Source organism: Hemicordylus capensis, chromosome 4, assembly GCF_027244095.1.
Source record: "Hemicordylus capensis ecotype Gifberg chromosome 4, rHemCap1.1.pri, whole genome shotgun sequence".
Classification (NCBI taxonomy): domain Eukaryota; kingdom Metazoa; phylum Chordata; class Lepidosauria; order Squamata; family Cordylidae; genus Hemicordylus; species Hemicordylus capensis.
Genome location: NC_069660.1, coordinates 288,465,254 through 288,493,025, shown reverse-complemented (window position 1 = coordinate 288,493,025; position 27,772 = coordinate 288,465,254). Strand labels below are relative to the sequence as shown.

Genomic DNA, 27,772 nt, shown 5'->3' with positions numbered 1-27,772 from the left:
TTACAATTGTCCTTTTGCAAAGCAACTAAAGCATGTGTCAGCATGGCCAAATATTAGACCTTGGAGCAGAAAAATGTATATACAGATACCTCTCTATACAGCTGGGGAGTGCAATTTAGATTCAGCAAAGCCCATGGGGGAAGGTGCTATGCTACCATGTGTGGTTTGGCCCCCCAACCCATTTGTTCCAGTTGAGACTAGCAATAGAGCCCACTGTCATAACTCCCTTCAGAGGTTTGTATGTTAGTTACCACAACTCCACCCAAGTAAGAGTATGTTATGGATTTGGCATGGTCTCCTACTATACTGCTGAAATTGTGCTTTCAGTTAGACCTGTGTATCATCAAGAGAGACTGCTGTGAAGACTTTAAGTAAGCAGCGTATAACATAACAACTGAAGGGAGTTACACTAGTTCTGCAAGACAATATTAGTATTGTACCAACCCAGTGATTTTATTTCTTTACAGAAACAGTCCCCATTGCCAGCTAGATTCTTGCAACACAGGGCACAGCTGGTATATGGCACAAAAATGGGCACAGATGGGGTACAATATCTTTAACTGCATGACAGCCACCATAATCATTTATGTTGGCACAAACCTGTGCTATCTGATATGCAGAGACCTAAAGTGGAGTTGATTCTGGGACTTCCATTTGGTATAGTAAACAATACTACTATTATGTGCCTCACCAGCATGCCACATACCAGAGAGTGCCCATCCACAGTCATTGCTGTGAGCACTTTTAGCATCGGGATGTTAAGAAGCTGATTTGCAAATTGAGTTGAAGTAAGTGGCAACCATATCATTCATAATTGTTTTATACAACCTCTCAGCCTCCATATACCTAAAAAGTGCCTAAAAGATACTTGTACCTAAAAGCAAGTGTCACAGATGCAATATCTGAGGGATTGTATTTAGTGTTTCTGATATATCAGGATTTACATTTTTATTAAATTACATTCAATTACTTAATCAACAATGGGGGTGGGGGGACAAACAAACAAAAAGTGCTAGTCACTGGCCCAGCCTCATCCAAATGGCAATACAGAACAAGTACAGTAGTATGCTGTGTCCAAGCATCCAAAGTTAACAGATTTTTAGAGCTAAGACAGACAACATTTCCAAAGGCACACAGCAGCAGCTGGCCACTGCATTCAGCATAAAATGTCTTGAGTTCTTCACATTAAATAATGAGTTAAAGTGCAGCAATGTATTGCAGAGTTCATTCATCCTTTCCCTTGGCGCTTTTAATTGACACAGTTTTTTGTCATTCTTCTGTTACTATTAATTTGTCGGATGCTGTTGGTGGTGTTAACAGTGACATCTTTTGTGACTTTTTTCTTGCTTTCCCATTTAGCCTGTTTGAAAAGAGTTTGTGGTAGAATAATTTAATACAAAACTAAATTGTAGAACAATCTCCTAATCAACCAAGGAGATAAAACAAACAGTGCAACAGTACAAACCAAATATCAAACAAATATCTAAGAGCAGACAACATGAGCGATCCCTACACTCCCCAAAGTCTGAAGACAGATCTTACAGTGATCTCCATACTAAACAGTGAATACAGTGGCACTGTATAAATTAAATATTTATTATAGGACTGTGATAAAGCAAACAGTCTTGTTCTTTTATTACTCAGAATTCCACAGGAAACTGAAGGTAAGAATCAACAGACAATTATTGCAAGAGAGGGAAGAAAGCAGTGTGACGTGTGGGGTGTCTCCTGGCTGCCCCTGCAGGCCAGCACCATGCAGGGACAGCCGGGAGAGGTCTCGCCGGCACGTGATCACAGCTGCGGGGAGCGCCACAATAACGGAAGTGGTGGCGAGTGGAGGAGGAGCAGGTATGGACCTGCTCTCCTCCATGTTAAAGGGGCTGTGTGGAAGTCCTCTGTTTTAAAGGGACTGGGCTGCAATTTGTATGCCGAATCGCATTTTGAGCAGATCCCTAGAAACAACAGGAAGGGGAGAGACATGCAGGCAAGTGTGAACAGGAGAGTAATAATATGCAATTATTTCACTTATACAAAACTTAGGCTAGAGGTGAGCAGTGAAGTTTGCAAAGGATGCAAAACTAAACCAATTCAGAACGCTGAAAACCTAAACAGAAACAGAAAACCTAAACGGTGAAAACCTAAACAGCTCCAAAAGGATCTCTCGAAACTAGGTAACCAAGTAGCAAGTGAAGTTCACCTTAAGTCTAAATATAGTGCAAACCTTCCTAATTTTGCATATACAGTCATGTGTTCTGAACTGGCTGTGACTAACTAGAAAACAGATCTTGGTGTTGTTGTAGATAGTTCAATGAAAACATCAGCTCTCTGCAATAACTGTGAAGCAGGCAAATTCCATGCTGGAGATTATTAGAAAAGGAATTGAAAATAAAATGGTCATTACAATGCTTTTATAGAAATCTAGCGAGCTGCCATATTTGAATACTGCGTACAATTCTGGTCATCCCATATCAAAGAAAACATCATGGACCTGGAAGAAGCTAGAATTCTGCACACTGAAGAAAATGGATTAAAATTTTTTCCCCCACTATATCCCATAGTAGAATTTGGAGTTACCCTATGAAATTGGCAGTATATTAGTGCAATTCATAATTTATGGAAGTCACTGTCACAAAACTGGCCTTGTGGAACCTTCATGTTCAGTGGTAGAGTCACTAAATATCAGTTGCTGTAAAGTTGTGCCACCAAGTCAGTGTCGACTCTTGGCAACCACAGAGCCCTGTGGTTTTCTTTGGTAGAATACAGGAGGGGTTTACCATTGCCTTCTCTCGTGTAGTATGAGATGATGCCTTTCAGCATCTTCCTATATCGCTGCTGCCCGATATAGGTGTTACCAGCGGGGATTCGAACCAGCAACCTCTTGCTCTCTAGGCAAGTTACTTCCCTGCTGCGCCATTGCTGAGGGAAGGGCAAACAATAGGGTAGGGCAAATGCTTTCATTTGTGCTTTGGGGCTTCCCAAAGGCATCTGGTTGGTCACTGTGAGAAACAGGATGCTGGACTCATTGATCCTTGGTATGTTCCAGCAAAGTTCTTATTAGGTTTATTCTGGGATTGAGTAATTCTCTTCATTTGTACACAGTTACATGTGGAACCTTGCTCTCCTCTAAACATGCATGGAAACAGTGTAGGGAAAATCTACCTTTTAGCACCATAACTAGAATACAAAAGATGGTTAAAGTGCATCATGGGTAACGAATGAAGTGGTCCAGATTACTGCGACCTTCTAGCAAGGAGCTGGAAGGTGAGTAGGAAAACGTATATATTGTTCTCTGCCTGAGAAGACTTGAACATAAAAAATAACTGGACATACTGGATAATTGGATAATAGAGAAGAAAAACACTAACCTGCTTTGTTTCTCTTTCACCTCAACAGCAGAAAGATTACTGCCCTATGTGGGATAGCCACTCAGTTATCTACCCATGGCCAAGAAAGAGGAGGATAAACATGCATGACTTCTTGCCGATAGTAGTCTTATTGTGCATGGGACTTCTCTATAAACCTCAATTATCCCCCCCCCACACACCCCTCACAAAAAAGAGAGAAAGAATTCTGTAGTAATCTTAAGAACCATACCTGAACTTCTTAAGAGCCATATATGGTTAATGGGTCATGGGCTGCCACTAGATGAAGCCTGAAACCTTGGAAAGCAGCTGTCAGTCAGTGTAAACAATACTGAGCTAGATGGACCAACCATCTGACTTAGTGTAAGGCAGCTTCCTATGTTGCTATGGCTTGTTTTCATGTTTCTGTTTCTCACGCAGAAGGTAATAGCATACTGTAGCAATTTCAGAGTAAGTTCACATGAGAAGCAGAAGCACAAATAATGCAAGTCTTTTTCTCCCTGTGCTTTCACATTTTATTCAAAACAGGGAGAAAGCATCTCCCTCGCAGGGAGAGATGCATTCTACCCAGAGGACAAAGTTTATCTCCTTTGCATATGACCTAGAATTGTGGCAGAAGAAGGCAAAAACTATCCACACTCCCTTCTCTTGCCATTTCCACATCTCAAGTAAAGATACTTTTACCTAGCATCCTTTTTGTATGTAGGAAAAGAAAAATTGTGCCGTCCAGTCAGTGTGGACTCCTGGCAACCACAGAGCCATGTGGTTTTCTTTGGTAGAATACAGGTTAACATTGCCATTTCCTGTGCAGTATGAGTTGATGCCTTTCAGCACCTTCCCATATCATACCCGAGAATAAAATGAAAGGACTTAACCATTTGGACAATGCCATAGATTAAGGAAATATTTTCAGTTTGCATTGGCAGTGGATTTATGGCACATGACATCAGAGAACCATTTAAAAAATATATTACAATTTTATCCGTGGCCCTAGGGCAAGGGTTTCCAAAATTGGGTCCCCAGATGATGGTGGATGATGACATCTCCCATCATTCCCAGCCACAATGGCCAAGGTTGGGAACCCCTGACGGATGGATGCAAAGAACACATGTTAATAGCCCAGGTTGCAGCTATTCACAAGAAAAAGTGTCTGTAGCTGAGAATGCGGATGATCTGCAAGCTCAGTAATGAAAGTCAAGGTGCACAATGAAAAGATGGAATTACAATTAAATGTAAAGAAGACTAAACTAATGACAACGGGTACAGCAACCAGTCTCAGAACTGATCATGAAGACACTGAAATGGTGGATAGCTTCTGCTTTTTAGGATCAACCATCAAAAGTAAAGGATCCAGCAGTCGAGAAAGATGCCGCAGACTAGCACTTGGTAGATATTTAGATGCCGTGACGTGTCTATATCTATAAAGATTAGAATCATTCGGACAGTGGTTTTTCATGTGACACTCTGGATGCAAAAGCTGGACTTTGAAGAAACAAGATAGAAAAAGCATTGACGCTTTTGAACTTTGGTGCTGGAGAAGACTTTTGAGGACACCATGGACAGCCAGGAAAACAAACAAATGAATCATAGAACAAATCAATCCAGAATTTTCACTCGAGGCACAAATGACCAGACTCAAACTATCGTACTTTGGACACATTATGTGAAGACCCAGCAACCTTGAGAATTCTTTAATGCTGGGGAACATTGAAGGAAATAGAAGAGGACGACCAGCAGCAAGGTGGATAGACTCAATTACAGCAGCACCACTGAGAGGCCAAGTTGAAGACAGATCATCCTGGAGAGAATCTATCTATGTGGTCTCCAACAGTCGACACTGACTTGACAGCACTATTCTACCAAAGAAAACCACAGGACTCTGTGGGCGCCAGGAATTGAAATCGACTTGATGGCACACTTTACCTTTACCTTTAATAGCACTGTGGTTCACCTGGAAGATTCCCTCTGTGTACAAGAAGCTAAACAAGGTTTGGTCTAGCTTCTATGGTATACCCAGTGTGCTGTAAAAGATACATAGAATGTAATTTTATGCCTACCTCTGTTGTTCTAAAGCCATTCTGTTCTTTTTGTGCCAAGGTTCCAGTGGTGTAAACTGCTGGCTTTGTACACTGTGAACCACAGTGAGCTCTTTTTTCAGCAGTAGGTATTCCACTTGCAGTTGAGGACAGTGTGGCACAGGTTTGAGTTGATTTGCTATCTTCCAAAATTCCTAAGAATACACAAAAATGATACCCAACGTCAACATTTATTACTCTAGCATTCTGCATACTTTCAAATAAAAAATACTCAATGTCACAGAAAGGGTTTTATGATAGTTGTATAGGCAGATACCACCACAGCGTTCGTGGTTTTTATATTTACATATTCCTATTCTCTCTCTTTCTCTCCCCCACCCCCACCTTTCTTCATTTGTCCTGCAAAAAAGATAGAGGGGTATGCATCTTCCAGCTATTCCATACAGGTACATTTCTGCTTCAACAGAGAAACATCCCCATGGGCAGGAATAATGTTAGAAGTGAAGTATGATGTCCTAAATCAGGGGTTTCCAACCCGTGGTACTCCAGATGTTGCTGAACAACATTTCCCAGCAACCCCAGCTATAGTTTATTGTGGCTGGGGACGATGGGAGTTGCAGTTCATCAATATCTGGAGTACCACAGGTTGGGAACCCATCTTAAATTATTATTCAAAGGATGTGAGCAAATCAGACATGCCTTTAAACACAAAAGCACTGATAATTTCTATTGTTCTACTTAAAAACAAAAACAAGAACAGGCTTGCAGCCTGAACATGGTCCAGGTAGCAGTTAGGAATGCTTTCTACCACGTACAGCCAAAATATCTGATGCAACTCCCTTTGATAACAAGAACTTGACCATGTTGTTCACATGTTGTTAGGCAGCAACATTAGAGGTGTTAGGATCCAAGCCATATTATACCACACCCTACATTATGCTTCAAGGAACTGTCCACAAACTTCCATTCATTTCATGCATAAAGCGATATTCTGTCAATAAGCAATCAGGTCCCATTAATGTCCTAGTTCTTAAAATGCATACAGTCAGCCAATTGTTTTTACAACATGAAGAAAACATGTAAATTAAGGTCACTCAGAAAATAAGCTGTTCCCTTGGTGCAGATCAGATGGCTGGGTTCACAGAAAAGTTGGAGGAGCAGTTGAATAAAGCTCAAACACCACATTTGACAATAAGGGGATCTGTGAAAGTCTGTTTTCAATAATGTACCTTCCCCTGACTTATGACAATTAGTTTCTAGGCTGGTTCAAAGTGCTGAAGATAATCTACAACAACCTTGGCCCAGTGTCCATGAAGGATTGCCTTCTTCTGTACAGACATCTTCTAGTGCAGGCCTGCTCAATTTAGGCTCTGCAGCTGTTTTTGAACTACAACTCCCATAATCCCTAGCTACAGTGGCCAATAGCCAGGGATTGTGGGAATTGTAGGCCAACATCTGCAAGAGGGACAAAGTTGAGCAGCCCTGCTCTATTGCCTCTGCCAATATCTACAAATGAGGCTTTGCTCCATTTCCTTCTATTCAGGGTTAAAGATTGTGATGCTTTATTCCAACTGTGCAGGCGCACTGGAGCACCTCGCAGTTCTCAGGGGCCACTGGACCAGATGGTCAGGCCCAGCGGCTGCTCCTGCTCCCATGGAGGGAGGCCTGCTCGGCTCACCCCCATCCTCCTGGCGGCGGCTTGACCAGGGGCCAGGGGGGGGGGACCTCACGGCGACGGTAGTCTAGGCACCAAAATTATCTTGGTGCACCACTGGATTCCAGTGGGAGGGAGGGAGTGGCAAAGCCCTCTCTACAAGGGCTGAGCAGTCCTAGGCCTCCATAGGTGTGTGACTAAGGCAGACCGAAAATTAAGAGTATCACACTTCACCAACAAGGGTTTATAATTAGATTAAAAGAAAAACAATAGTATGTAACAACAACTGTCTCTTCATAAAGCAGATTGTAAGAGAGGGAGTTTTCATTGACCAGGCAACTCAGATTCAAGAAATACAATAAAGGAAAATAACTCCCTCACATGTCTAATTGAACATCACTATCACTACTCACAGGCAGGGATTTTCCTGCTGTCTCCAGCCTAGTGGCTCTGGCCTTCCCATCTCCCCAACAGCTTCTCAGCCACCTGCTTCCTCAGGGCACTTTGGCACAGAATAAACTAAAGAAAAAGCTTTCTCTTCTCCTGCTGCTATAGTTCACACTCAGTCTTATGGATTGCTCCTTCTGTTTTGATTTTCCCTGTGCTTTCCCCGTTATTAGGAAAGGCCCACCCTCCCAGTAGTTGCTCTAAGTGAGGCCTAGTCCTCCCTGAAATCCTTCCCATCACTACAATTTTGTTTTGTGGAGACTTTCCAGCATATTTTAACTGATTGTTGTTCTGCTAGATTTCAACATTCTGTTATGCTTTGCTGATCCTGCCATTTTAACATTACATCCTTCTATATGTCTTTTTATATGAAAACTGCTCTTGGAATTTAACTGAATGTAGCATTCACATTTCTGAAATAAATTAAATTAGCTGGGCTGGGCGCAGAGCATCTGCTTCTCTAATTTCACCCACCCATCGCCGCTGTCTTCTTCCTCTGCCCACCTGCAGCCGTTTTCTTCACCGCCCGCCACCATTTTCTTCCCTCCACCAGCCGCCATTATGTTCTCCCCCTCCTATCGCTGTTTTGTTTTCTGCCTCGCCTCTGGAGGTGCCGCATTTCTCTTCCCCTGCTGGCAGCTTGCTCACAAACTCTCGCGAGAGCTGCCACACATGGGATTAGCGACAGATACACCTAAGAGGGATGAATAGATAGATAGATAGATAGATAGATAGATAGATAGATAGATAGATAGATAAAGTAATATGGACCAGTCAGCCAAACTTTCCATAAACTAAGGACCATTTTGTACATGTATGGTCTCTAGCCATTGCCAATGTTTGCTGGCCCAAACACCAAGATTACAGATACTACAACTAATATGAAATATGGTGAATGTTGAAAGTGATGAAGAATGTTCAGAGTGATGTTTTTCTGAATCCCTCATGTTGTTTTATCAGGCTTAACTGAAGACATTTTATGTGCAGAAGGTCCCAGGTTCAATACTAGTGGTGTGCATGGTTCGGTTCGGAGGCCATTGTCAAGGCCTCCGAACCGGTCCGGAATTCCGGGGGTTCGGTTCGGCCTGGGGTGGTAGTGTGTGTCTTTAAAGGGGGGTGGTAGTACTTACCCCCCTGCCGCTCTTCCCCCTCCGGCGCTGGTGCTTTCCCAAACGTTCTTGGGGCGGCAGAGTTCCTCCCTGCCGCCCCTGCCCCCGTCATCCTTGCTAGCTTAAAAGCAGGAACAGCTAGTGGCATGCATGTGCCCTTCGCGGTGCGCGCGCTCATCTCTGCTGCTGGCGCGCATGCGCCACATATGTCACGCTGCACGCGTGCCAGCAGTGGAGACGAGCGCGTGCACCGCGAAGGGCGCATGCGTGCCACCAGCTCTTCCTGCTTTTAAGCTAGCAAAGACAACGACGGGGGCAGGGGCGGCAGGGAGGAACTCTGCCACCCCAAGAATGTTTGGAAAAGCGCCAGTGCCGGAGGGGGAAGAGTGGCGGGGGGGGGGAGTACTACGCCCCCTTAAAGCTACACACACACCCCATGCCGAACTGCCCCGCCGCGGTTCCGTGCACATCCCTATTCAATGCCTGTCATTTCCAGATAGGGCTGGGGAAAACCCCTGTCTGAAAATCTGGAGAGCTGCTGCCAGTCAGGGTAGGGATCATTAGGAAGGGGATTGAAAATAAAATGGCTAATATTCTAATGCCCTTATACAAAGCTATGGTGAAGCCACATTTGGAGTACTGCATACAATTCTGGTCACCACATCTAAAAAAGGACATTGTTGAACTGGAAAAGGTACAGAAGAGGGCAGCCAAGATGATCAGGGGCCTAGAGCACCTTTCTTATGAGGCAAGGCTACAACACCTGGGGCTTTTTAGTTTAGAAAAAAGAAGACTGCAGGGAGACATGATAGAGGTCTATAAAATCATGCATGGAGTGGAAAAAATGAACAGAGAGAAATTCTTCTCCCTCTCACATAACACTAGAACAAGGGGTCATCCCATGAAATTGATTGCCAGGAAATCTAGGACCAACAAAGGGTTGTACTTTCCCACACAACACATAATCAGCTTGTGGAATTCTCTGCCACAAGACAACCTGGATGGCTTTAAGAGGGGTTTGGATAACTTCATGGAGGAGCGGTCTATCATCGGCTACTAGTTGGAGGGCTACAGTATGCCTCTGAGTACCAGTTGCAGGGGACTGACAGCAGCAGAGAGGGCATGCCCTCAACTCCCTGCCTGTGGCTTCCAGCGGTGGCATCTGGTAGGCCACTGTGTGAAACAGGATGCTGGACTAGATGGGCCTTGGGCCTGACCCAGCAGGGCTGTTCTTATGACCAATGGTCTGACTCAGTAAAAGGCAAATGTATATATAGATACTGTATATAAATCCCATATACACAAAACAAAGCCAGTGTATGGGAACACTGTGATTGGTTTTGTGCCATGGATATGGAGTTGGGGTCATAGCTTAGTGGTAGAGAACATGCATTGCATGCAGAAGGTTCCAGGTTCAATCCCTCACATCCCTGGGGAAAATGTCTGCCTGAAACCTTGGAGAGCCTAGTCTAACTCTGTATAATACGGCTACTATATGCTTATGGAGAAATCAGAGTTATCGCTTTGTGCCAGGTGACTGACAGCAACTGCAGGGAAGGCAGGAGATGACGCTCACGGTTCCATCTATATAGTCAACCTCTTTATGCTGCTCCCTCTGAAAGAAGAAAACATATTGCTTTTCTGTCCAAAGCAGAGCACTATTCAGTCCAGAATGTCATCCAGGGAATGGGAAGGGAACACTGCTTGGTAGCTGAAAATGTGTCATAACTGTTGATGGCTAACTCACAGAAGACTGATGCATCCAGTATTTCCGTTTTTTTATTTTGTACTCCAGCCGAAATCTAATTATGGTTGCCTGTCTGTGGCCTAAATATTTCACACGTATCTACAGAAAAATAAACTAATAAAAACTTTGCCAAGGCAGATTTGTCAATATTTATTACATTAAAGCACTAAAGCGGGGGGAGGGGGGATCTCTACCCAGCCACAAAACACAAGCCAGGGCTGTCTTATTTCAACTACTTTCTTCTTATATACTAAATTACTAGCCAAACAACATCTGCAGACATGTAGACTGTTGCCTGCACACAGATACCGGAGCATTAAGACTGCATAGGAAATCAGAAGGGGTATGTAAAAAAGGTCACCAAAAATGTCTCTCATAAATGGTCCTTTCTCTATTGTGGCCAGAACTGGGAACAAGTAGTCTTGGTGCACCTGTTTTGCTCCTCTACACACAAGAAAGTTGAGGCATCACACTAGTGAGTAAGGAACACAGGAAGCTGCCTTATACTGAGTCAGGCCATTGGTCCATCCAGTCAGTATTGCCTACACCAGGGATTCTCAACATTGGATCCCTAGATATTATTGGACTTCAGCTCCCATAATCCCCAACCAAAGGCCACTGGGGCTGGGGATTATGGGAGCTCAAGTCCAATAACACCTGGAGACCCAACACTGAGAATCCCTGGTCTACACAGACTGGCAGTGGCTTCTCCAAGGTTGCAGGCAGGAGTCTCTTTCAGCCCTTTCTGGAGATGCCAGGGAAGAACTTGGAACCTTCTGCACACAAGCATGCAGGTGCTCTTGCCAAAGCGGCCCCATCCCCTAAGGGGAATATTTTACAATCCTTACATTTTGTCTCCCATCCAAGTGCAAACCAGGGCAGACCCTGCTTGGCAAAGGGGACAATTCATGTGTGGAAGAATTGGAGCCAGGTTAATTTAACTGCTCCCAGTTCGGTTTTCAATTGATCACAAGATAACTCCTGTCCACCTCTAACCAGGTCCCTGATACAGTAAATACCTTGTTTTCTTCTTGAAACTAGAGATTTGTCAGGGTTTTTGAACAGCAGATAATCCAAGAATGGAGTATGTGATGATAGAGGCTGGGCTAATTTCTTTATTCATTGCTTCCAGACCACAGCTATTGCTCTGAGGAACGGTGTTTCAATTGCCCCAACATTACTAGCTCGCTATCTCAGTCAAATGTAAGCAATTTTTAATTTAATTATAGGACTGACTATAATTCCATTTCTATCCATGGTTGAGAATTCTCATTTTGAACTATATGAATCCATCATGAGAGGTGACAGGCTTTGTAATGCATGGCTAAAATAGGCAGTCCTCGTATATTATGGTCTCCTAGTCTATTAACATCTATTGGTCTATTAAGAATGAATTGTTCATTTACAAAGGCAAGAGAGTTTGTATACCTAAGGTCAATCAGAATTGAACTGCTGATATGCCATTCCTTCAGCATATCAACATAAATGGGAATTGGCACACTTTGATATAAAAAATTAAAAGTAAGTTCATCATTACCATAGCAGCTGTGCCTAGCCAAGTCAAATTTAAATCTTTCCATGACTCTATATATTGATCTTTAGAGAGGAGTAAAATTCAGTTTTAACAATTTAGTATAGTGGCTGAGAATCATAATTTCTAGCTCTTCAAAGTATGTTTTCTGGTTGGGAATTCTGCTAAATCTGGTTGTGATCAGGCATACTGAGACAGAATAATTCAAGTTTTTCTTTATTAATGGTATCATTTGCTACCTTACAAGATTTTTCAAGAAGGCAAACTTCTTCTGGATTGGCATCTTTGGTTAGAATATCATCACCCACACCAGGTTTATTTTGTGTGTCTTGCCCTGTATATTCAGTCAACTAATTCTGGGGGAGGACCTCATGGCATTTGCTAATGGCTGCAAAGAAAGAGTAAACAGTAGCGGTGATAGGGGATAGCCTTGCCTTGTGCCACAGGCAATAGCAATTTGATATTCCGTGTAAGACGATTTGAGTCCTGAGGTTGGAGACAGGCCTGTAGTTGCTTAACTGAGGGATCCAAGGCAAGTTTCTTCAGAAGCGTTGGGCCACTCTCAGATTGGACCACTCTCTCGTGAGAGTGCCTGGCATGCAGGCTGGAGGGATTTTACCACCCAGCCCAAAGTTCCAGCTAAGCCCCGGGAAGTATTCAGATGTTCAGTAACATCTCAGTTCCAGCCACGGCCATGAACCGAGAACATAAGCACCCCTTCTGCAAGTCTGGCCTTCCCATAACACATCCCCATGCTTAGTTCTGCTGTTCATGTTCACTGGCAAGCCAGGGTTCAATACACTTCAATACACAGGTGTCCTGCCCCAGAGTTCCCCACACCGGCTGATTTAAATTCACTGCAACATCAGCCCCAGCCGGCCCTGATCAGCCCCAAACATAAGATTCGTCCCATCTTTCCTACTCTGCCTGCCCAAAGCCATGACGACACCCAAAGCTGCCTGGACCCCTTGAAGTCTGGAAGGGTTGAGTGGAAAGAAGAAGGTACAGAACACGGGTTCTATCATTAACCAGCGGTAATGGGAGCCCCACATCAGCAGGGGGCCCTATAGCTGAAAGGCCTACCTCATGAGAGTGCAGTCAAACAGAGAGCTGAAACACATGGTGTTTCTGTCTTCTCTGGTGGATTGGCCCTCTCGTGAGAAGGCTAACCCCTGGCCAGCGAGCCAGCACGAGGCCATGAGTGTGTTGGATCTTCCTGGACTGCTTGGCTGAGGCCTCTAGTCACCCTTCGTTACAGTGAACCAAACCCCAGGATCCTTTGTCTGCCTTCATATGCATATCTCCATCTAGGAAGTCTGTTAAAGCCCCTTGAATGCCAGATAACTGGCCCCGGACATTCTTCTGGTCTGGCACCCGGTGTCTTTCCCCAGGATTCTTAGGCACATTCTCAGGTCTGGTCCCCACCCCCACCCACCCCACACACAACAGCATTCCCTCTAACAGGGATTCCCAGATGTTGTTGTTGACTACAACTCCCATAATATTCCCAAGCAAAGGTTATTTCAGCTGGGGGTGTTGGGAGTTGTAGTCAACAGCATCTGGGAATCCTTGTTAGAGGGAACACTGTCCCACATTCCCGCCTCCATGTACATTCACACTAGAGAATCTAAACTCCATGGCTAACACCAGAGAGTCCCATGGAGGTTTTTCACACATGGCTTTATGCCTCCGAGTATCTGAAGAGCAAATCTACTTCACCGCAGATTCGCAAGATGCTTACTTCAGGGATTAAATGGGACAGCCCACATGGAGTCGGCTCCTCTCCGCAATTGCTGCCATCTTTTTCCTACATGAGTTCCTGCAGCTGGCTTCAGGATTTTTTCTCTTCAACCAATCACAGGCGAGATACCTTTTTTTGGTTGTTGTTAGTTTGACAGAGGGAGCAAGAGGGAGAGTGTGCCGAGGAAATTGAGGGTTAAGAAGCAGTCATCCCAGGTGGCTTGTCATGAAGAGAAGGGGCTGCTGAAATTCACTGAAGCTTTTGTGCAGCTTTCTCTCTTTCTGCCTCTCTCTACTTGTACTACTGTAAGGAGAGCAGAAAGAGGCTGGAGAGAGGAGGAGGAGGAGCAGCAGCAGCAGCAGCAGCAGCTTCATGAAGGAACTTTCTGCTTGTGAGCCGAGAAGCCAGCATAGGCGTGTAGCCCAGCTGGACAAAGGTCTATTATTTAGAGTTTAGAGACTTTAGTGTAAAGAAACAGGTGCTCCCCCACTGAATCTTTTGCAGAAAAAATGCGTTTCTCCTGTCTACAGTTCAATCTGCCTCCCGCTCCCAGTAATCACACAGCCTAGTGATACAGAACCAGCATCTTGCATTCTCCTCCCCTCCTCTTCTTGCTCCGTGGCGGTAGCTGATCCCCTGAGGAGGGAGGGGGGCTGTTCCCCTCACCCCTGCTTTATGCAGAACCAGCATCTTGCATGCTCCTCCCCATCTTGTTCCCCCCTTTCCAGCCCCCTTGCTTGGCTTTCAGTTAAGATTCAGATGGCGTTTTGCTCAGTGCTTGGGAGATGGGAAGTAATGATAGCTGGCACCTGAACTGAACTCTGTGTCCCCTGCCCCCAGTGTCCCCTGTCTCCAGCACTCGCAATTGCAAATCAACACAGCTGTCAAACTCCCCTCGTTGTGTTTTGAAAAAAGCCGAATTACTGCCAATGGCCACTCCATACAAGCAGTGGGGAATACCAGAAAGGTCGGCTTTTCAAAGAAAAAAGAGCTGCTGCAAAGACAGGATTTTTTTTTACCCTGGACATAATTCGGGCCAAGCAAGAATGTTCTTAATACTAATTCAGGGGAAAGCAGAGTCGGGTGTGTACTCATCCCTGATAGCCCACAGGGACCTCGAGGTAAACAAAACTAATATGTGGACACTCTAATCCGGAGTGGATTTGAATTAAAAGCTATGTCTGGAAAACCTCAAGATTAGTTTTATACAGGAATTTACTGTGGTTTATTAGCAGTTAAGGCTTTTTATTAGTGAAAAGTGTTAAACTTTAGAAAAGCAATGTTTTGACACACAGATTGACATGTGCATACACCAGTCATGTGGGAATACCTACTTACGCCTTGTTCTCAATTTCTCTTAACAAAATTTTGCTATTTAGACTTTTGTTGTGTCTGTAGTTGTCTCGAACACTCCTGCCAGCTTTTGATCAAGGAGTGGGGGGGGGGGAATCTTCCACGTAACAAGTGAAGTTCTTTCAAAATAGGTGTAACATGGTTTCTATGGGCTAACCCCAAGACCAATCTGGCTGTTGCATTTTGCACCAATTACAGTTTCTGGACTATGTACAAAGGCAGCTCAACACAGAGCGTGTTACAGTAGTCCAGCCTGGAGGTTACCAGCATATGCACCACTGTTTTGAGGTCGCTCTTCAAAAGAAAAGGATGTAGCTGGCATATCAGTCTAAGCTAACAGAAAGCATTCTTGGCCACTGCATCAACCTGGGATACCACAGAGAGGCTTGGATCCAGAAGTACCTGTTCCTTCTGAGGGAGTATAACCCTCATCCAGGATCTAAACTATCTCCTGAGTTCCAACCCGACACAATGAGTACCCCGTCTTATTTTGATTCAGATTCAGTTTGTTATCCAGCCCCTTTCTTAAATTAGCACTTAACACCCATTAGGCATAGGTACATGTGCATCTAACTTTTTCAGGAGTGTGCCAATGACTATAAGCAAACATACTTACCTATACATATAATTATGTTAAGTAAACCAAGTACGTGATAAAGAATCTAATCAAATCCAAAGATACAATAACAGTTCATAGGTGGTGCATGAGCCTGGTATAAAAGAAACACAGTCATATTGATCTATGAACTTCATTCCAGAAGTAAAGCGAGAGGAGAGCTCCACTAGGACTAAAGTGCACAATACAGAGGAGATTATTTTGTATTAGCTGGGCTGGGCGCAGAGCATCAGAGCCAGCACCTCTGCCCGGCCCACCAACTGTCACCTTCTTCCCCTACCACCTTTTTCTTGTCCTTCTCCCCCCTTTTTGGTCGGCCAGGGCTGGCTTCTTCCCCCATTCCACCCCCCGCTTTCTGGCTGGCTGGCTGGCTCCCCCCCCCCGTTTCTCACCCCTGCTTTCTGGCTGGTTTTCTTCGCCGGCCACAGCTGCCATTTTCCTCCCTTCCATTTTCCTCCCTGTGGCTATCTGGAAGCTCTCTGAACTCTCGCGAGAGCTGCCACACATGGGATTAGCCAAAGGTATGCCTTAGAGAATTAAATATATAGAAGAAGATACAGATAAAGTTTTTTTAAAAGGGAAATGCTGGTGTAAAGGATTACCATCGCTTCTTGGGGGAGATTAATATCAGGAAAATGGCACAAGGGAAAAGGGGGTTACTTTTGCTCACCACAGCTGCAGCAAACTGACAGCCCCCAACCTCCTCATAAATTTTCTCAATTTATGGAAATGGATACTGGCATTTTGGTATAACCCACCCCTGACCCCCAGCCCCCCAAAAGGCAGAAAGACTGTGATACAAAGCACAACCTCTGCTAATTGGGCACCTTTCAGGTTATGGTTCTCTTTTAGTGGGCAGAGCACAACTGTCTCTATTCAGTCCAGCACAATATTTCTCCAGTGCCTGTAGCTGGTGTCTGTGGTTTTTTAAAAAGATTATGAGCACAGAACAACCTTTTATTTTATTTTGCAGCATGGACCACTTTGAGAGCTTTTTGTTGTTACTGAAAAGTGGTATAAAATATATTTAACATAAAATATAATATTTCAAAGAGCTAATTTGCACAACACTTTTGGGGGTTTATCTTCCTAGTTTGAATTTGCATGGTAAGTGGTTTCACTACATAGTCAGACTGCCAGCATATCCATGATGTCCTTTGAGTAAAAAGCCACATAACAGAAGTATTAATTAACATAATCATGTTAATTAATAAGGAAAAGTAATCTGTCTCAGTTGACCACCCTCCTCCTTAAACCCTTAAATATTTCCATTACAAAATGTCAATTGTTTTGATGAAATTATGTTCCAATTTTTAATTGTAGTGAAAATGCTGTCTGTGGATAGGTGTTAACTGAAAAGAGAAAGAGATGCTATCTCCCAGGACTAACACTTGAACTCAGATCTTCCACTTTGTATTTCAGCACTCCATACAGGTGAAACTTGGAAAATTAGAATATCGTGCAAAAGTCCATTAATTTCAGTAATACAAATTAAAAGGTGAAACTGATATATGAGACAGACGCATTACATGCAAAGCGAGATCAGTCAAGCCTTAATTTGTTATAATTGTGATGATCATGGCGTACTGCACATGAAAACCCCAAATCCACAATCCCAGAAAATTAGATTACTACATGGAACCAAGAAGACAAGGATTGTAGAATAGAACAATATCGGACCTCTGAAAAGTATAAGCATGCATATGAATTCAGTACTTGCTTTGGGCCCCTTTTGCAGCAATTACTGCCTCAATGCGGCGTGGCATGGATGCTATCAGCCTGTGGCACTGATGAGGTGTTATGGAAGACCAGGATGCTTCATTAGCGGCCTTCAGCTCTTCTGCATTGTTTGGTCTCATGTCTCTCATCCTTCTCTTGGCAATGCCCCATAGATTCTCTATGGGGTCAGGTCAGGCGGTCTGCTGGCCAATCAAGCACAGTACACTGTATACTTTTCGGAGGTCCGATATTGTTCTATTCTACAATCCTTGTCTTCATGGTTCCATGTAATATTCTAATTTTCTGAGATTGTGGATTTGGCATTTTCATGAGCTGTACGCCATGATCATCACAATTATAACAAATTAAGGCTTGACTGATCTCGCTTTGCATGTAATGCGTCTGTCTCATATATCAATTTCACCTTTTAATTTGCATTACTGAAATTAATGGACTTTTGCACGATATTCTAATTTTCCGAGTTTCACCTGTACTACTACTCTGCATCAGGGCTGAAGGTTCTCTGTTCCTCATCTTTGAGGTGCAGCGGGGAAATAACTTGCCAAGGGAACAAGAGGTTGCTGGTTCGAATCCCCACTGGTATGTTTCCCAGACTATGGGAAACCCCTATATCGGGCAGCAACGATATAGGAAGATGCTGAAAGGCATCATCTCATACTGCTTGGGAGATGGCAATGGTAAACCCCTCCTGTATTCTACCAAATAAAACTACACGGCTCTGTAGTCACCAGGAGTCGGCACTAACTCAACAGCACAACTTTACCTTTATGGTCTAGAAACTGGGAACTGACCAGGATGCTGAGGCATCCTGCAGAGATGCTGAGGCATCATCCCTGATGCTTTTGCAGAGCAGCTGCTAAGAGAGTTTACTTATGATGTCATCACTGAAGCAGAAAAAATACAGTCAGTTGCTATGTACTCTGTCATGAGTGTTTTGCAGTTCTTCCATTTAATGTTATCAAGTTGGTATAGAACTATTGGCCGAGGACACGCAAGCAGTATCTAGCCTAACTAGATAGAGCAGTGCGTTTTCACATCTTTAGACCAACATGCTTTATGGGGCCCTTTAAAAAACAAACATATATGTACGTAGCAGTAGCACCACTGATGTGATCTGCTTTTGGTCAGACTGCTGCACAGTTGTGAGTCCTGACTCACCACTTGAAGACCAGTGAGATAAACCATAGTGCCAAGAAGTTAATACGCCTAAGAACTGAAATGCGCTATAACATTCAATCGTGTTTCCTGCATCTAAAAGCAGCAGCAACAAAAAGTTGCTAGCTTGACTGGATGACATACCAGAATATATTTAAAAGCACAATCCTGAATTTGCAGAATCATACTTCAGTCTTCCCGAGCTTCAGTTTCCCAGGCAGCCAGGTGGGTTATCCAAATATAAGAATCCCTGCTTCTTCCCTAACCCTCTCAACTGTGACATTTTAAATTCTTTGCCACTTCCTATGTGTCCCAGCCTGACAAAATGCAGTGTATGGGAAGCCATAGTTACGATCCATCAGCTTTCCTTTCAGCAACAATTTGAAGAATATGTAATGAATACTTCTTTAAAAAAAGAAGAAGATTGCTGCTTATCTATAAGTTACACACAAATATTGTACATCCCTGCTCATGAATAGTTACTCATAAGGTCTTAAACTTCCCAGACCCACAACAGTAATATGATAATTTTATGTTATGTGCTGCTGTCCCTACGAGATGCATTACTAATACGCACCCATTTTTCAGCTGCAGGGGAAGAAGTTTTCATCCCCCTTCCTCCAAAATAAGTCATGCAGTGTTGGTATAGAATAGATCCTAGAGAAGCCTAGAGACAAGAGAGAATCTGAGGCTTGACTGAGCCGCCACTCTCCTTACAAACACAGAAGGCGGCAGAAGGGCCCATTCTGCAAGAACACAAAGGATGATTTTGAAGCACTGCCACTTGGAGCGGGTTTAAACTACAAGTGTGTGGTGTGTGCGTGCGTGAGTGTGTGTACACGCATATTTTGTGTGGCATGGCTATTGTCCTGAAATATTCCCTGCAGAACTGGCCAGCTCGCCCGTTCTTTACCCTCCAACCTGTTAGCTCCGGTCCTTCCAGGCAGGTTTCCTCACAGTTTAAAGAAAAATGCTTTGGTTGGGGGGCGAAGATGAAGAAGCCGGACTCGCCTTGAGGAGGCTATGGTAAGGGAAGGGGGCTGGCTTCCTCCCCCCCTCCCCAGAGCGAGCCTCAGCTAGCCGCCGCAGCCGCGGCAGGGCCCCGCTGGCCATCCTTCATTCACCGCCAGAGCCCAACCAGCTTTACTCACCGGGGTTCCTGAGACCAGCTTCCAGGCTGCCGGTCTCCAGGCCGCCGCCGGCGGGAAGCTGCTGCTGGGTCTCGGCGTCGGTGTTGGTCAGCCAGGTGGACTCAGTCTCGCGCGTCCAGCTCTCGTAGTAGCGCGGTTCGATGGCATCGGCGCGGCTCCCCCCGCAGCCCATCCTGCCGGCGGCTCTGGCAGCCAGCACCCTCGCCGGCCGCTTCAGCGCCAACACCGCGGGCAGCGGCAGCAGCTGCGCCGCCAGAGCACCATCACGCTCCCGGCGCTGCGCAGCCTTCGGCCAGGCGCAGGATGGCAGGAGCCGGGAGAGGGGACGGGAGGCAGCTTCCTTCCCGCCTCCTCCTCTGCTCTCTCCGCCTCCTGCGCCTGACGGCCGTCGCTGCTCAAATGCCTCGGTTTCTTTCCTTCTTCTCGCCTCTTTTGCTCTCGCTCTTACTCCTCCTCCTCTGTATTCGCTCCCCCTCTTGCAGCTGCCGCCCTCTTTTTCTTTTCTTTTAAATCCCTCCTCAGGTTTGTTACCTGGAGTAAGCAGTCACCACATACCTGGGCGTCAACATTCAGCCCAAAGAACCAATTAGTTTATTACATTTTCACATGTGTTTGTCTTGAGGCTGGACTTTTGCTCGGGATTCCGGTTACAAGAGATAGATAAGCAAATTAAGAGAAGACACTTCCACATTCCAAGAAGCAGGGCAGTTACAGTTTGAAGTAAGCCTGTCATTCGGCGCCTATGTTAATAAAGTTGCCCATTTGTACCCACTTCCCCCATCCGTCTGTCCTTGACTGATAAGTGACTCATCAGTTTCAACAGTAGAGAACAATAAGGGAATTTTCCATTCCACATCTCCCCCCTCAAGAGCCAATTCATGGCTCTTCCTTTAAAGGCAGACCAGAATACATTGCCTTTATGTGGGGTGCAGTTTCCCTTCTGATGATGGCAGAGACAGCAGATTCTATTATTCTAGTTAAACAGGGTAATATACTAGTGGTGAGTCCGAACCGGTCCGGCGGCCATTCTAAGGAATGGCCGAACTGCCGGACCGGTTCGGCTCTTGGTGGTCCGGGTCCGGGTGGGGGGTATGACTTTAAGGGTGGGAGGGCTTGCTTACCCCTCCCGCCTCTTCGGCCCCCTCCAGCGCCCATATTTAACTTAAAAGCGGGGCACTGGAAACCAGCTGCCCCCGCCGCTGCCCCCCCCGAGCAGATTAGCAATTAAGGGTGCCCCTGCCGTCGCCCGCCAGCCTGCCAGCCCTCCCTCCCAGCTGCCCGCCCGCCCGCCCGCCCGAGTGTGTCCTTACCTAATGCTTTAAGTAAACGAGAGGAGCTACCGAACGGAGCTCCTCTCGTTAGCAAGGCCTCCAGAAGACTGAAGGCGCTTTGCGCGCGCGCGCATGCGCACACCGCAAAGGACGCCGGAGACCTGGTCTACCCGCCGGGAAAGGGGTCGGGTGTTGGGGTTGACTTTAGCACATTCTATACATTTTCTGGCCACTTGTCGAGTATGAGCAGACAAATTTGGCGCATAGCACTTTTTCCGGATGAGCTCATACATAGTCTCTGCTCCCATGTGCGTGCCTTCATGCAACCCTCCCACAAGTCTCGGCACATACTCCTTGGGGACTAGCGTCTTCCCCCCTCTGATAATCCATTTCCCGTTCTGTTTTACAGCTTCCAGGGCTTCTGCCAACTTCTGGTCCTCTGTCCCATACTCCCAGTCTTCTTCCAGGGCGGCTAGGTCCAGGATGAGGGACACCATAATCATTTCAGCTGAGCGCGCAGCTAGCTTGGCTGCTGCATCAGCTCTCCGGTTGCCACTTTCCACTTCTCCTCCTCCTCTCTGGTGTCCACGGCAATGCATAAAAGCCAGGCTGCGGGGCTGTTGCATAGCGTCCATGAATCGCTGGATCTCTAGCCGGTATTTCACTGGGTTCCCCTTGGAATCCAGCATGCCTCTTTTGTGATGTAGCGCCGCGTATGCATGTGCCATGTTGTGTACATATTTCGAATCTGAATATAGGTTCAGAGTCTGTCCTTCTGCCATCTCACAAGCTCTGGTGACCGCAATTAACTCTGCCAGCTGGGCCGAGGTTCCTGTAGGTAAGGGTTGAGCTTCAATAGTGTCCACTAAGCTCACCACAGCATATCCTGCTTTTCTCACTCCATTCTCCACGAAGGAGGACTCATCTGTAAACCACTGTAGATCAGCATTCTTCAAAGGGACTGTGCGTAGGTCAGAGCGGACCGCCCAGGTCTGCTGCAGTAACGTCGAGCAGTCATGCGTCTCTCCTTCTTCTGTGTGCTCATCGGGTAAGAATGAGGCGGGGTTTAAGCTGGTGGTTACTTGTAGTTCAACCTCCGGGTCTTCTAGCAACATTAGTTGGTATTTCATGAGTCTAGAGCCTGTCATCCACTTGATAGTCCCTTCTTTTAACAATGATCTGATGGAATGTTCTGTGACCACAGTAGTCTTTGCCCCGAAAGTGAGTTTCTTTGCGTCTTGTAATAGCAAAGCTGCTGCTGCTACTACTCTCAGACAGGGTGGAAATCCTCTTGCTACAGCGTCCAGTCTTTTAGAGAGATATGCGCAGGGTCGCATACTGGGTCCGATCTGCTGTGTCAGGACCCCCTTTGCCAAGCCTCCCCGTTCAAGCACGTACAGCGTAAAGGGCAGCATGAGGTTTGGGAGTCCTAGGGCCGGACCTTTTGTTAGCATGTCTTTCAGTTCCTGGAACGCTTTTCTCTGATCCTCTCCCCACAGCATCTCGCCCTCTCCTCGGGTCGCCTCATACAGGGGCTGGGCTATCTGGGCATAGCCTGGTATCCAGACGCGGCAATAGCCAGTCATTCCAAGGAATGCACTCTCTCTCTCCTTACCTATCCACTATGTAGTCCTTTAGATTAGAGATAGGTCTTTCCTATCTAAGTGTATTTAATCAATACATATTTAGTGTTTAGTCATACAAGGATCTCCATGTGTTTTCTTTAAATAGCTGCAACATCCAAACCATCCTCTGCTACCTACTCTGTAACGGGAGTGTGTGCTCATTCCTTAGTGCTCTGCTGTTTTACCTATTGTTGGTAAAAATCAACAACCTCTAACATGTACGCCCCATTCGGGATCTAGATGGGAGCCAGTGCTGCATTCGCAGTGCAGCCAGAAGTGGCTCTCCCTGCCTTTAAGGAATGCAGCACCAGCCATTTAACTCCCAAACAGGGCCAAGCGGCCCTGCTCGGGAGCTAAACCAGCAACCCCCGCGTCTAACATTAGACGTGTGGGGGGTTGTTTGGGCCGCAAGGGACAGCAGCCTGGGTTCTTTGAACCTGGTCACCCAATGGTGGCTACACTCCTGCCTCTAGTGGCTGCTCCTAGTATCTATCTTATGTTTCTTTTTTAGATTGTGAGCCCTTTGTGGACAAGGAGCCATCTTATTTATTTATTTAGTTAGTTAGTTAGTTAGTTAGTTATATGTGAACCATAAGAACAGCCCTGGTAGATCAGGCACAAGGTCCATCTAGTCTAGCATCCTGTTTCACACAGTGTCCCATCAGATGCCACCTGGGAGCCCACAGGCAAGAGGTATGTGCATGTCCTCTCTCCTGCTGTTGCTCTCCTGCAACTGGTATTGAGAGGCGTCTTGCCTCTGAGGCTGGAGGTACTCAATGGGCCACCAGACAAGTAGCCATTGATAGACCTGTCCTCCATGAATCTGTCTAAGCCCCTTTTAAAGCCATCCAAGCTGGTGGCCATCACCACATCCCATAGCAAGGAATTCTATAGATAAATTATGCGTGGTGTGAAAAAGTGCTTCCTCTTGTTGGTCCTACATTTCCCAGCCTTCAGTTTCATGGGGTGACCCCTGGTTCTAGTGTTGTGAGAGAGGGAGAAAAACTTGGCGCTGCAGGGAAATGACTTTATAATCAAGCCAGAGGTTGCCAGTTCGAATCCCAGCTGGTATGTTTCCCACCTATATTGGGCAGCAGCAATATAGAAAGATGCTGAAAGGCATCATCTCATATTATGTGGGAGACAGCAATGGTAAACCCCTCCTGTATTCTATCAAAGAAAACCACAGGGCTCTGTGGGCGCCAGGAGTCGAAACCAACTCAATGGCATGCTTTACTTTTAAACCGCTTTGGGAACTTGGGTTGAAAAGCGGTATATAAATATTAATCATATTCGTCATATGCTCATGAATGTATTAATTTAATTACTGTATTATATAGAAGCTGTACTGGCTTCTCCTTTGAACACAGTCACTTAAGCACATCCAAATTGGGAGAAGACAGACATAGTCATATTCAACTGTTTAGTGCTCAGACTGGAACACTCAAAACCCAGGGGGGTTTATTCTCTAATAAAAATAAAATGAAAGATTGTGCCGTCAAGTCAATATCAACTCCTGGTGACCACAGAGCCCTGTGGTTTTCTTGGTAGAATACAGGAGGGGTTTACCATTGCCTCCTCTCATGCAGTATGAGATGATGCCTTTCAGCACCTTCCTATATCGCTGCCGCCTGATATAGGTTCTCATAATCTGGGAAACATACCAGTGGGGATTTGAACTGACAGCTTCTTGCTCCCTTGGCAAGTTGCTTCCCTGCTGCGCCATTAGGTGGCTTATTCTTTAATAAGCAGTTGATTAAGACATGAATGTCTTACAGTGGGTGTGTGAAGGAATAATTCTGTAAAAACACAAGACCTTTTGGGTAATTGCCATGCCTCAAACTAGTTAATTTAAATTCTGAAAGAGCTGGGGTTCCTTCTGTTAGAGAGCATAGAGGGGCAATTTATGTTTTTGCAGCAGAAATGTACAGGTAAGGAGAGCACTGCTAATTAATATTGTCTGGAGATGGGGAGTCAAAGTTCTAAATAAAGTAGTTTGTTTAGGAAATCCATCAAAGACATAGATAAGGCAAGGCCTACATGTCTTGCTGCTAGCTACATACAGGACAGGAGAGAAGAAGGAAGTATCTCTCTCCAGGTGAGGGAATGAAACCTGAGACTATCAGAGTTGAACCAGTTCTAAATGCCCTTATGGGTCTTAAGGCTTCTAAAGGCCCTTACTGGTCAGGCGGCAGCTGTACTGCCACTCCTAGAAGGTGTCCCCAGGGCTCCCCAGCAGCCCACCCAGCCACACAGCGCGGCCAGGCAGATTGCTGGGGAGAGCCGGGGCCTTCTAGGAGTGGCGATACAGTTGCCACCAGACTGGTAAGGGCCTTTAGAAGGATCCTCCAGTGCCACACCTATGCTTGTAAAGGGGAATCCTCACTAGGGATGTGCATGTGCACAAACCGTGATTCAAACTGTGGACCAAGCACAGTTTGGGAGCGGGGCCCAGGAACTTTAAGAGAGAGGAGCGCCCCGCCGTCCCATGCAACTTCTTGTTGGGGTGGCGCACGCACATCCCAAGAATCCCAGCACCCGCATATCTGTGCATGCATGGGTGCCATTTGTGTGGTCAGCAACACCATGCTGCCTGCGCATGCACGGGCATGGTCAGGTGTGTGCGCTGGTGCTGTGCGGGGAAGGATTCTTGCAATGTGCGCCACCCCAGCAGGAAGCTGCATAGGACAACAAAGAGCAGGTAAGGACTACTCTCCTCTTTCTTAAAGCTCCCAGGCTCCGCTCCTAAACTGTGTTCTCACTGTGGTTCAAACTGTGGTTTGTGCACATCCCTAATCATCACCGGATTCTACTTTACAAGCATCGCCCCCTTGAACCACCAAACCGGTTCGACCAGTCATACCAAACTGGCAGCCAGTTTGACCCATGCTGGGTCACAGACCAGTGGTCTGCTTCAAATATGGCCCAAATTCAAACTAAACCACCCTAAAAGGTTCTGTGCACACCCCTATTATCAGTCTAACAAAGGGGAAGTAGAAAAGAGAAAGTATGGTCAGAGAGGGGATTCCCGTGCCCCTAGTGGTCAATAGGGTTGTTGGGCTAAGAGTCACTGCCATCAGGAGTTGCATCTCCAACACCCCTTCTCATCATTTCGTGCACCAATCTACAACTCCCATCTTCTCTAGGAGAATCTGGAACCGATCTCTTGGTATCATGTCAAGTTGGGCAGTACTTCAACTTAACTAGACCATTCTCTTGTGTCTCTTGTGGTCCTTTGCTCAATACATAGTCCTTTCCATCAGAGAGAGTTGGATGCACCCTTGGTTGTCCTCAAACATCTCAACTAGCTTTGGCTCATCAGTTCCAAACTCTAACCATAATTTGTGTAGCCATGTGGCTTCTTGACATGCTTGACCAGCTGATATGTACTCCACTTCTGTGGATGAAAGGACAACAATAGACGGCTTCTGGCTAGTCCAACTAATGGCTCCGCCTTCATTTAAAAAAAGCAGATGTCCACTTGTGGACTTGCAATATGTTCTGTCTTCAGCCTGGGGTTGCTGCTTGCTGGTATCATGAGTTTGAAGTGCACTGTACTCTTCAGGTATCTTCCCAGCCTTTGACTGCAGTCCAGTCATTCTCGGTTGGTGCATTTACACTTCTGCTCAGAATCCCCACTGCTGCAGCTATGTCTGGCCTTGCTAATTATACCTTGCTAACCCTAACCCTAACTTCTTGCATCAACGCTTATGTATCCTGCTAGACCAGGGCAGTAACTTTACTGGCAGGCTGCTGATACAGCTGGCTAACAAACTAGATCTCCATATTCTTAACGGAGCTGTCAATGGAGACTGCCCTGGCCAATTTACCTTTTTTCTCAGTACAAAATGCTCAATAATAGATTATGTAATGGTATCTAGAGGGCTGGTAGACAAAATAATAGAGCTGAAGGTTATCCCAAGGCCAGAGAGTGACCATTTCCCTCTGAGGGTCACTTGCCGGCTAACCAATGAGGGGGTCATTGAACCCTCACTCAACCACAGGGATGACCCAGAGACGAAACCCCCTGTTTTGGCCCAGAGAATTAAGTGGTCCCCAGAGTTGGAGGCTAGACTCACAAGCTGGTGTTATTCAGAAGTGGGGATGGAGGAGCACAAAAAAATAACCCTAGTTTGCATTAAACGGTGTGAAGAACCTGCCCCCGAAGGGGCGCTGGTGTCTCAGTCTGAAGTGATTGTTAATTACGAAGCCTTGATTTCCCTACTTATCCCTTTTCTGGTCAGAGGCACTCAAGCCAGGGTCAGGGCCGCCTCGCACGTATCTTATAACAAACCCTGGTTTGACCAGGACTGTAAAAAGGCGAAAAAAGTACTGTTACAACTCTCGGCTGACCGCAAAATAAATAATACCTTATCTTTAGACATGAAATTCAAACAATATAAGGGAAGTTACAAGACTCTGATTAAAGCCAAAAAGGAGGCCCTGAAAGAAAGACAATGGTCAGAACTTATAACGGCCCTTAATAAAAAGGATGAAGCCAGTTTTTGGCGCTTAGTATCCGGGGTTAATTTGCTCCCCAGACAAATTCCAGTGCCAGAGGAAAGATGGGTAAATCATTTCACCAAAATCTATGCTGCCCCACAAGCACACTTAACCTTTCCATCTTGGCCCAGCATCCCCCCGGAGGAATTGCCCGTATGGCCTCCAGTTACCACTGAAGAAGTGGAGAATCTGATTGGACAGCTAAAGAGAGGCAAATCCCCAGGTAAAGATTACATTCCCCCCAATTTCTTAAGGGCCAATGCTAGCTGGTGGGCTCCGCTCTTAGCTTCCATATTCACTCATATAGACCGAACAACAAATATGCCCAATGGCTGGGGACAGGCAATTGTCGTTCCAATTCACAAAAAAGGCCCCTCTGATGACCCGTTGAATTATAGACCCATAAGTCTATTAAGCGTAATTGGTAAGCTATACGCTAAACATCTAAACTCCAAATTGTTGGACTGGATGGAGAAAGAAAACATTCTAGAACAAGAACAAGCGGGGTTCAGAAAAGGAAGATCTGTGATGGATCACTGCTTGGTCCTCCAGAGTTTAATAGAGAAATACGTTGAGGGCAGAAAGGCACCATTATATGTCGCCTTTATAGACTTTAAGAGTGCCTTTGACTCAATATCCAGGGATGCTCTGTGGGAGAAATCTGCAAACTCTTCTATTGACAAGAGATTGCTATCTCTAATATATAAACTCTACGAAAACACGAGTCTGAG

General features: G+C 45.6%; 2 protein-coding genes across 2 annotated transcripts; both read right to left on the bottom strand.

Moving 5' to 3' along the window:
- Window positions 1-933: 933 nt before the first annotated feature.
- Window positions 934-20,505, bottom strand: BAALC (BAALC binder of MAP3K1 and KLF4). The gene is made up of 3 exons (XM_053249828.1): window positions 19,643-20,505; window positions 5,420-5,592; window positions 934-1,360 (listed from the first exon to the last, which is right to left on the bottom strand). The coding sequence occupies exons 1-3, from the start codon at window positions 19,812-19,814 to the stop codon at window positions 1,250-1,252; spliced, it is 456 nt and encodes a 151-aa protein (XP_053105803.1). The 5' UTR covers window positions 19,815-20,505; the 3' UTR covers window positions 934-1,249.
- Window positions 20,170-22,499, bottom strand: LOC128323231 (uncharacterized). Its single transcript, XM_053245964.1, has 2 exons — window positions 21,025-22,499; window positions 20,170-20,197 (listed from the first exon to the last, which is right to left on the bottom strand). The coding sequence occupies exons 1-2, from the start codon at window positions 22,497-22,499 to the stop codon at window positions 20,170-20,172; spliced, it is 1,503 nt and encodes a 500-aa protein (XP_053101939.1).
- Window positions 22,500-27,772: the final 5,273 nt, after the last annotated feature.

What these genes read in the sequence shown, in the direction of transcription:
- BAALC (XM_053249828.1), bottom strand. Translation starts at nt 19,814, where the DNA reads ATGGGCTGCGGGGGGAGCCGCGCCGATGCCATCGAACCGCGCTACTAC. An exon ending in AGCTGGTCTCAGGAACCCCG is followed by an intron (nt 5,593 to 19,642) that starts GTGAGTAAAGCT and finishes GTGTATTCTTAG; the next exon opens with GAATTTTGGAAGATAGCAAA. An exon ending in ATGGCTTTAGAACAACAGAG is followed by an intron (nt 1,361 to 5,419) that starts GTAGGCATAAAA and finishes CTTTTCAAACAG; the next exon opens with GCTAAATGGGAAAGCAAGAA.
- LOC128323231 (XM_053245964.1), bottom strand. Translation starts at nt 22,499, where the DNA reads ATGACTGGCTATTGCCGCGTCTGGATACCAGGCTATGCCCAGATAGCC. An exon ending in CGCGCGCGCGCAAAGCGCCT is followed by an intron (nt 20,198 to 21,024) that starts TCAGTCTTCTGG and finishes GTTGACGCCCAG; the next exon opens with GTATGTGGTGACTGCTTACT.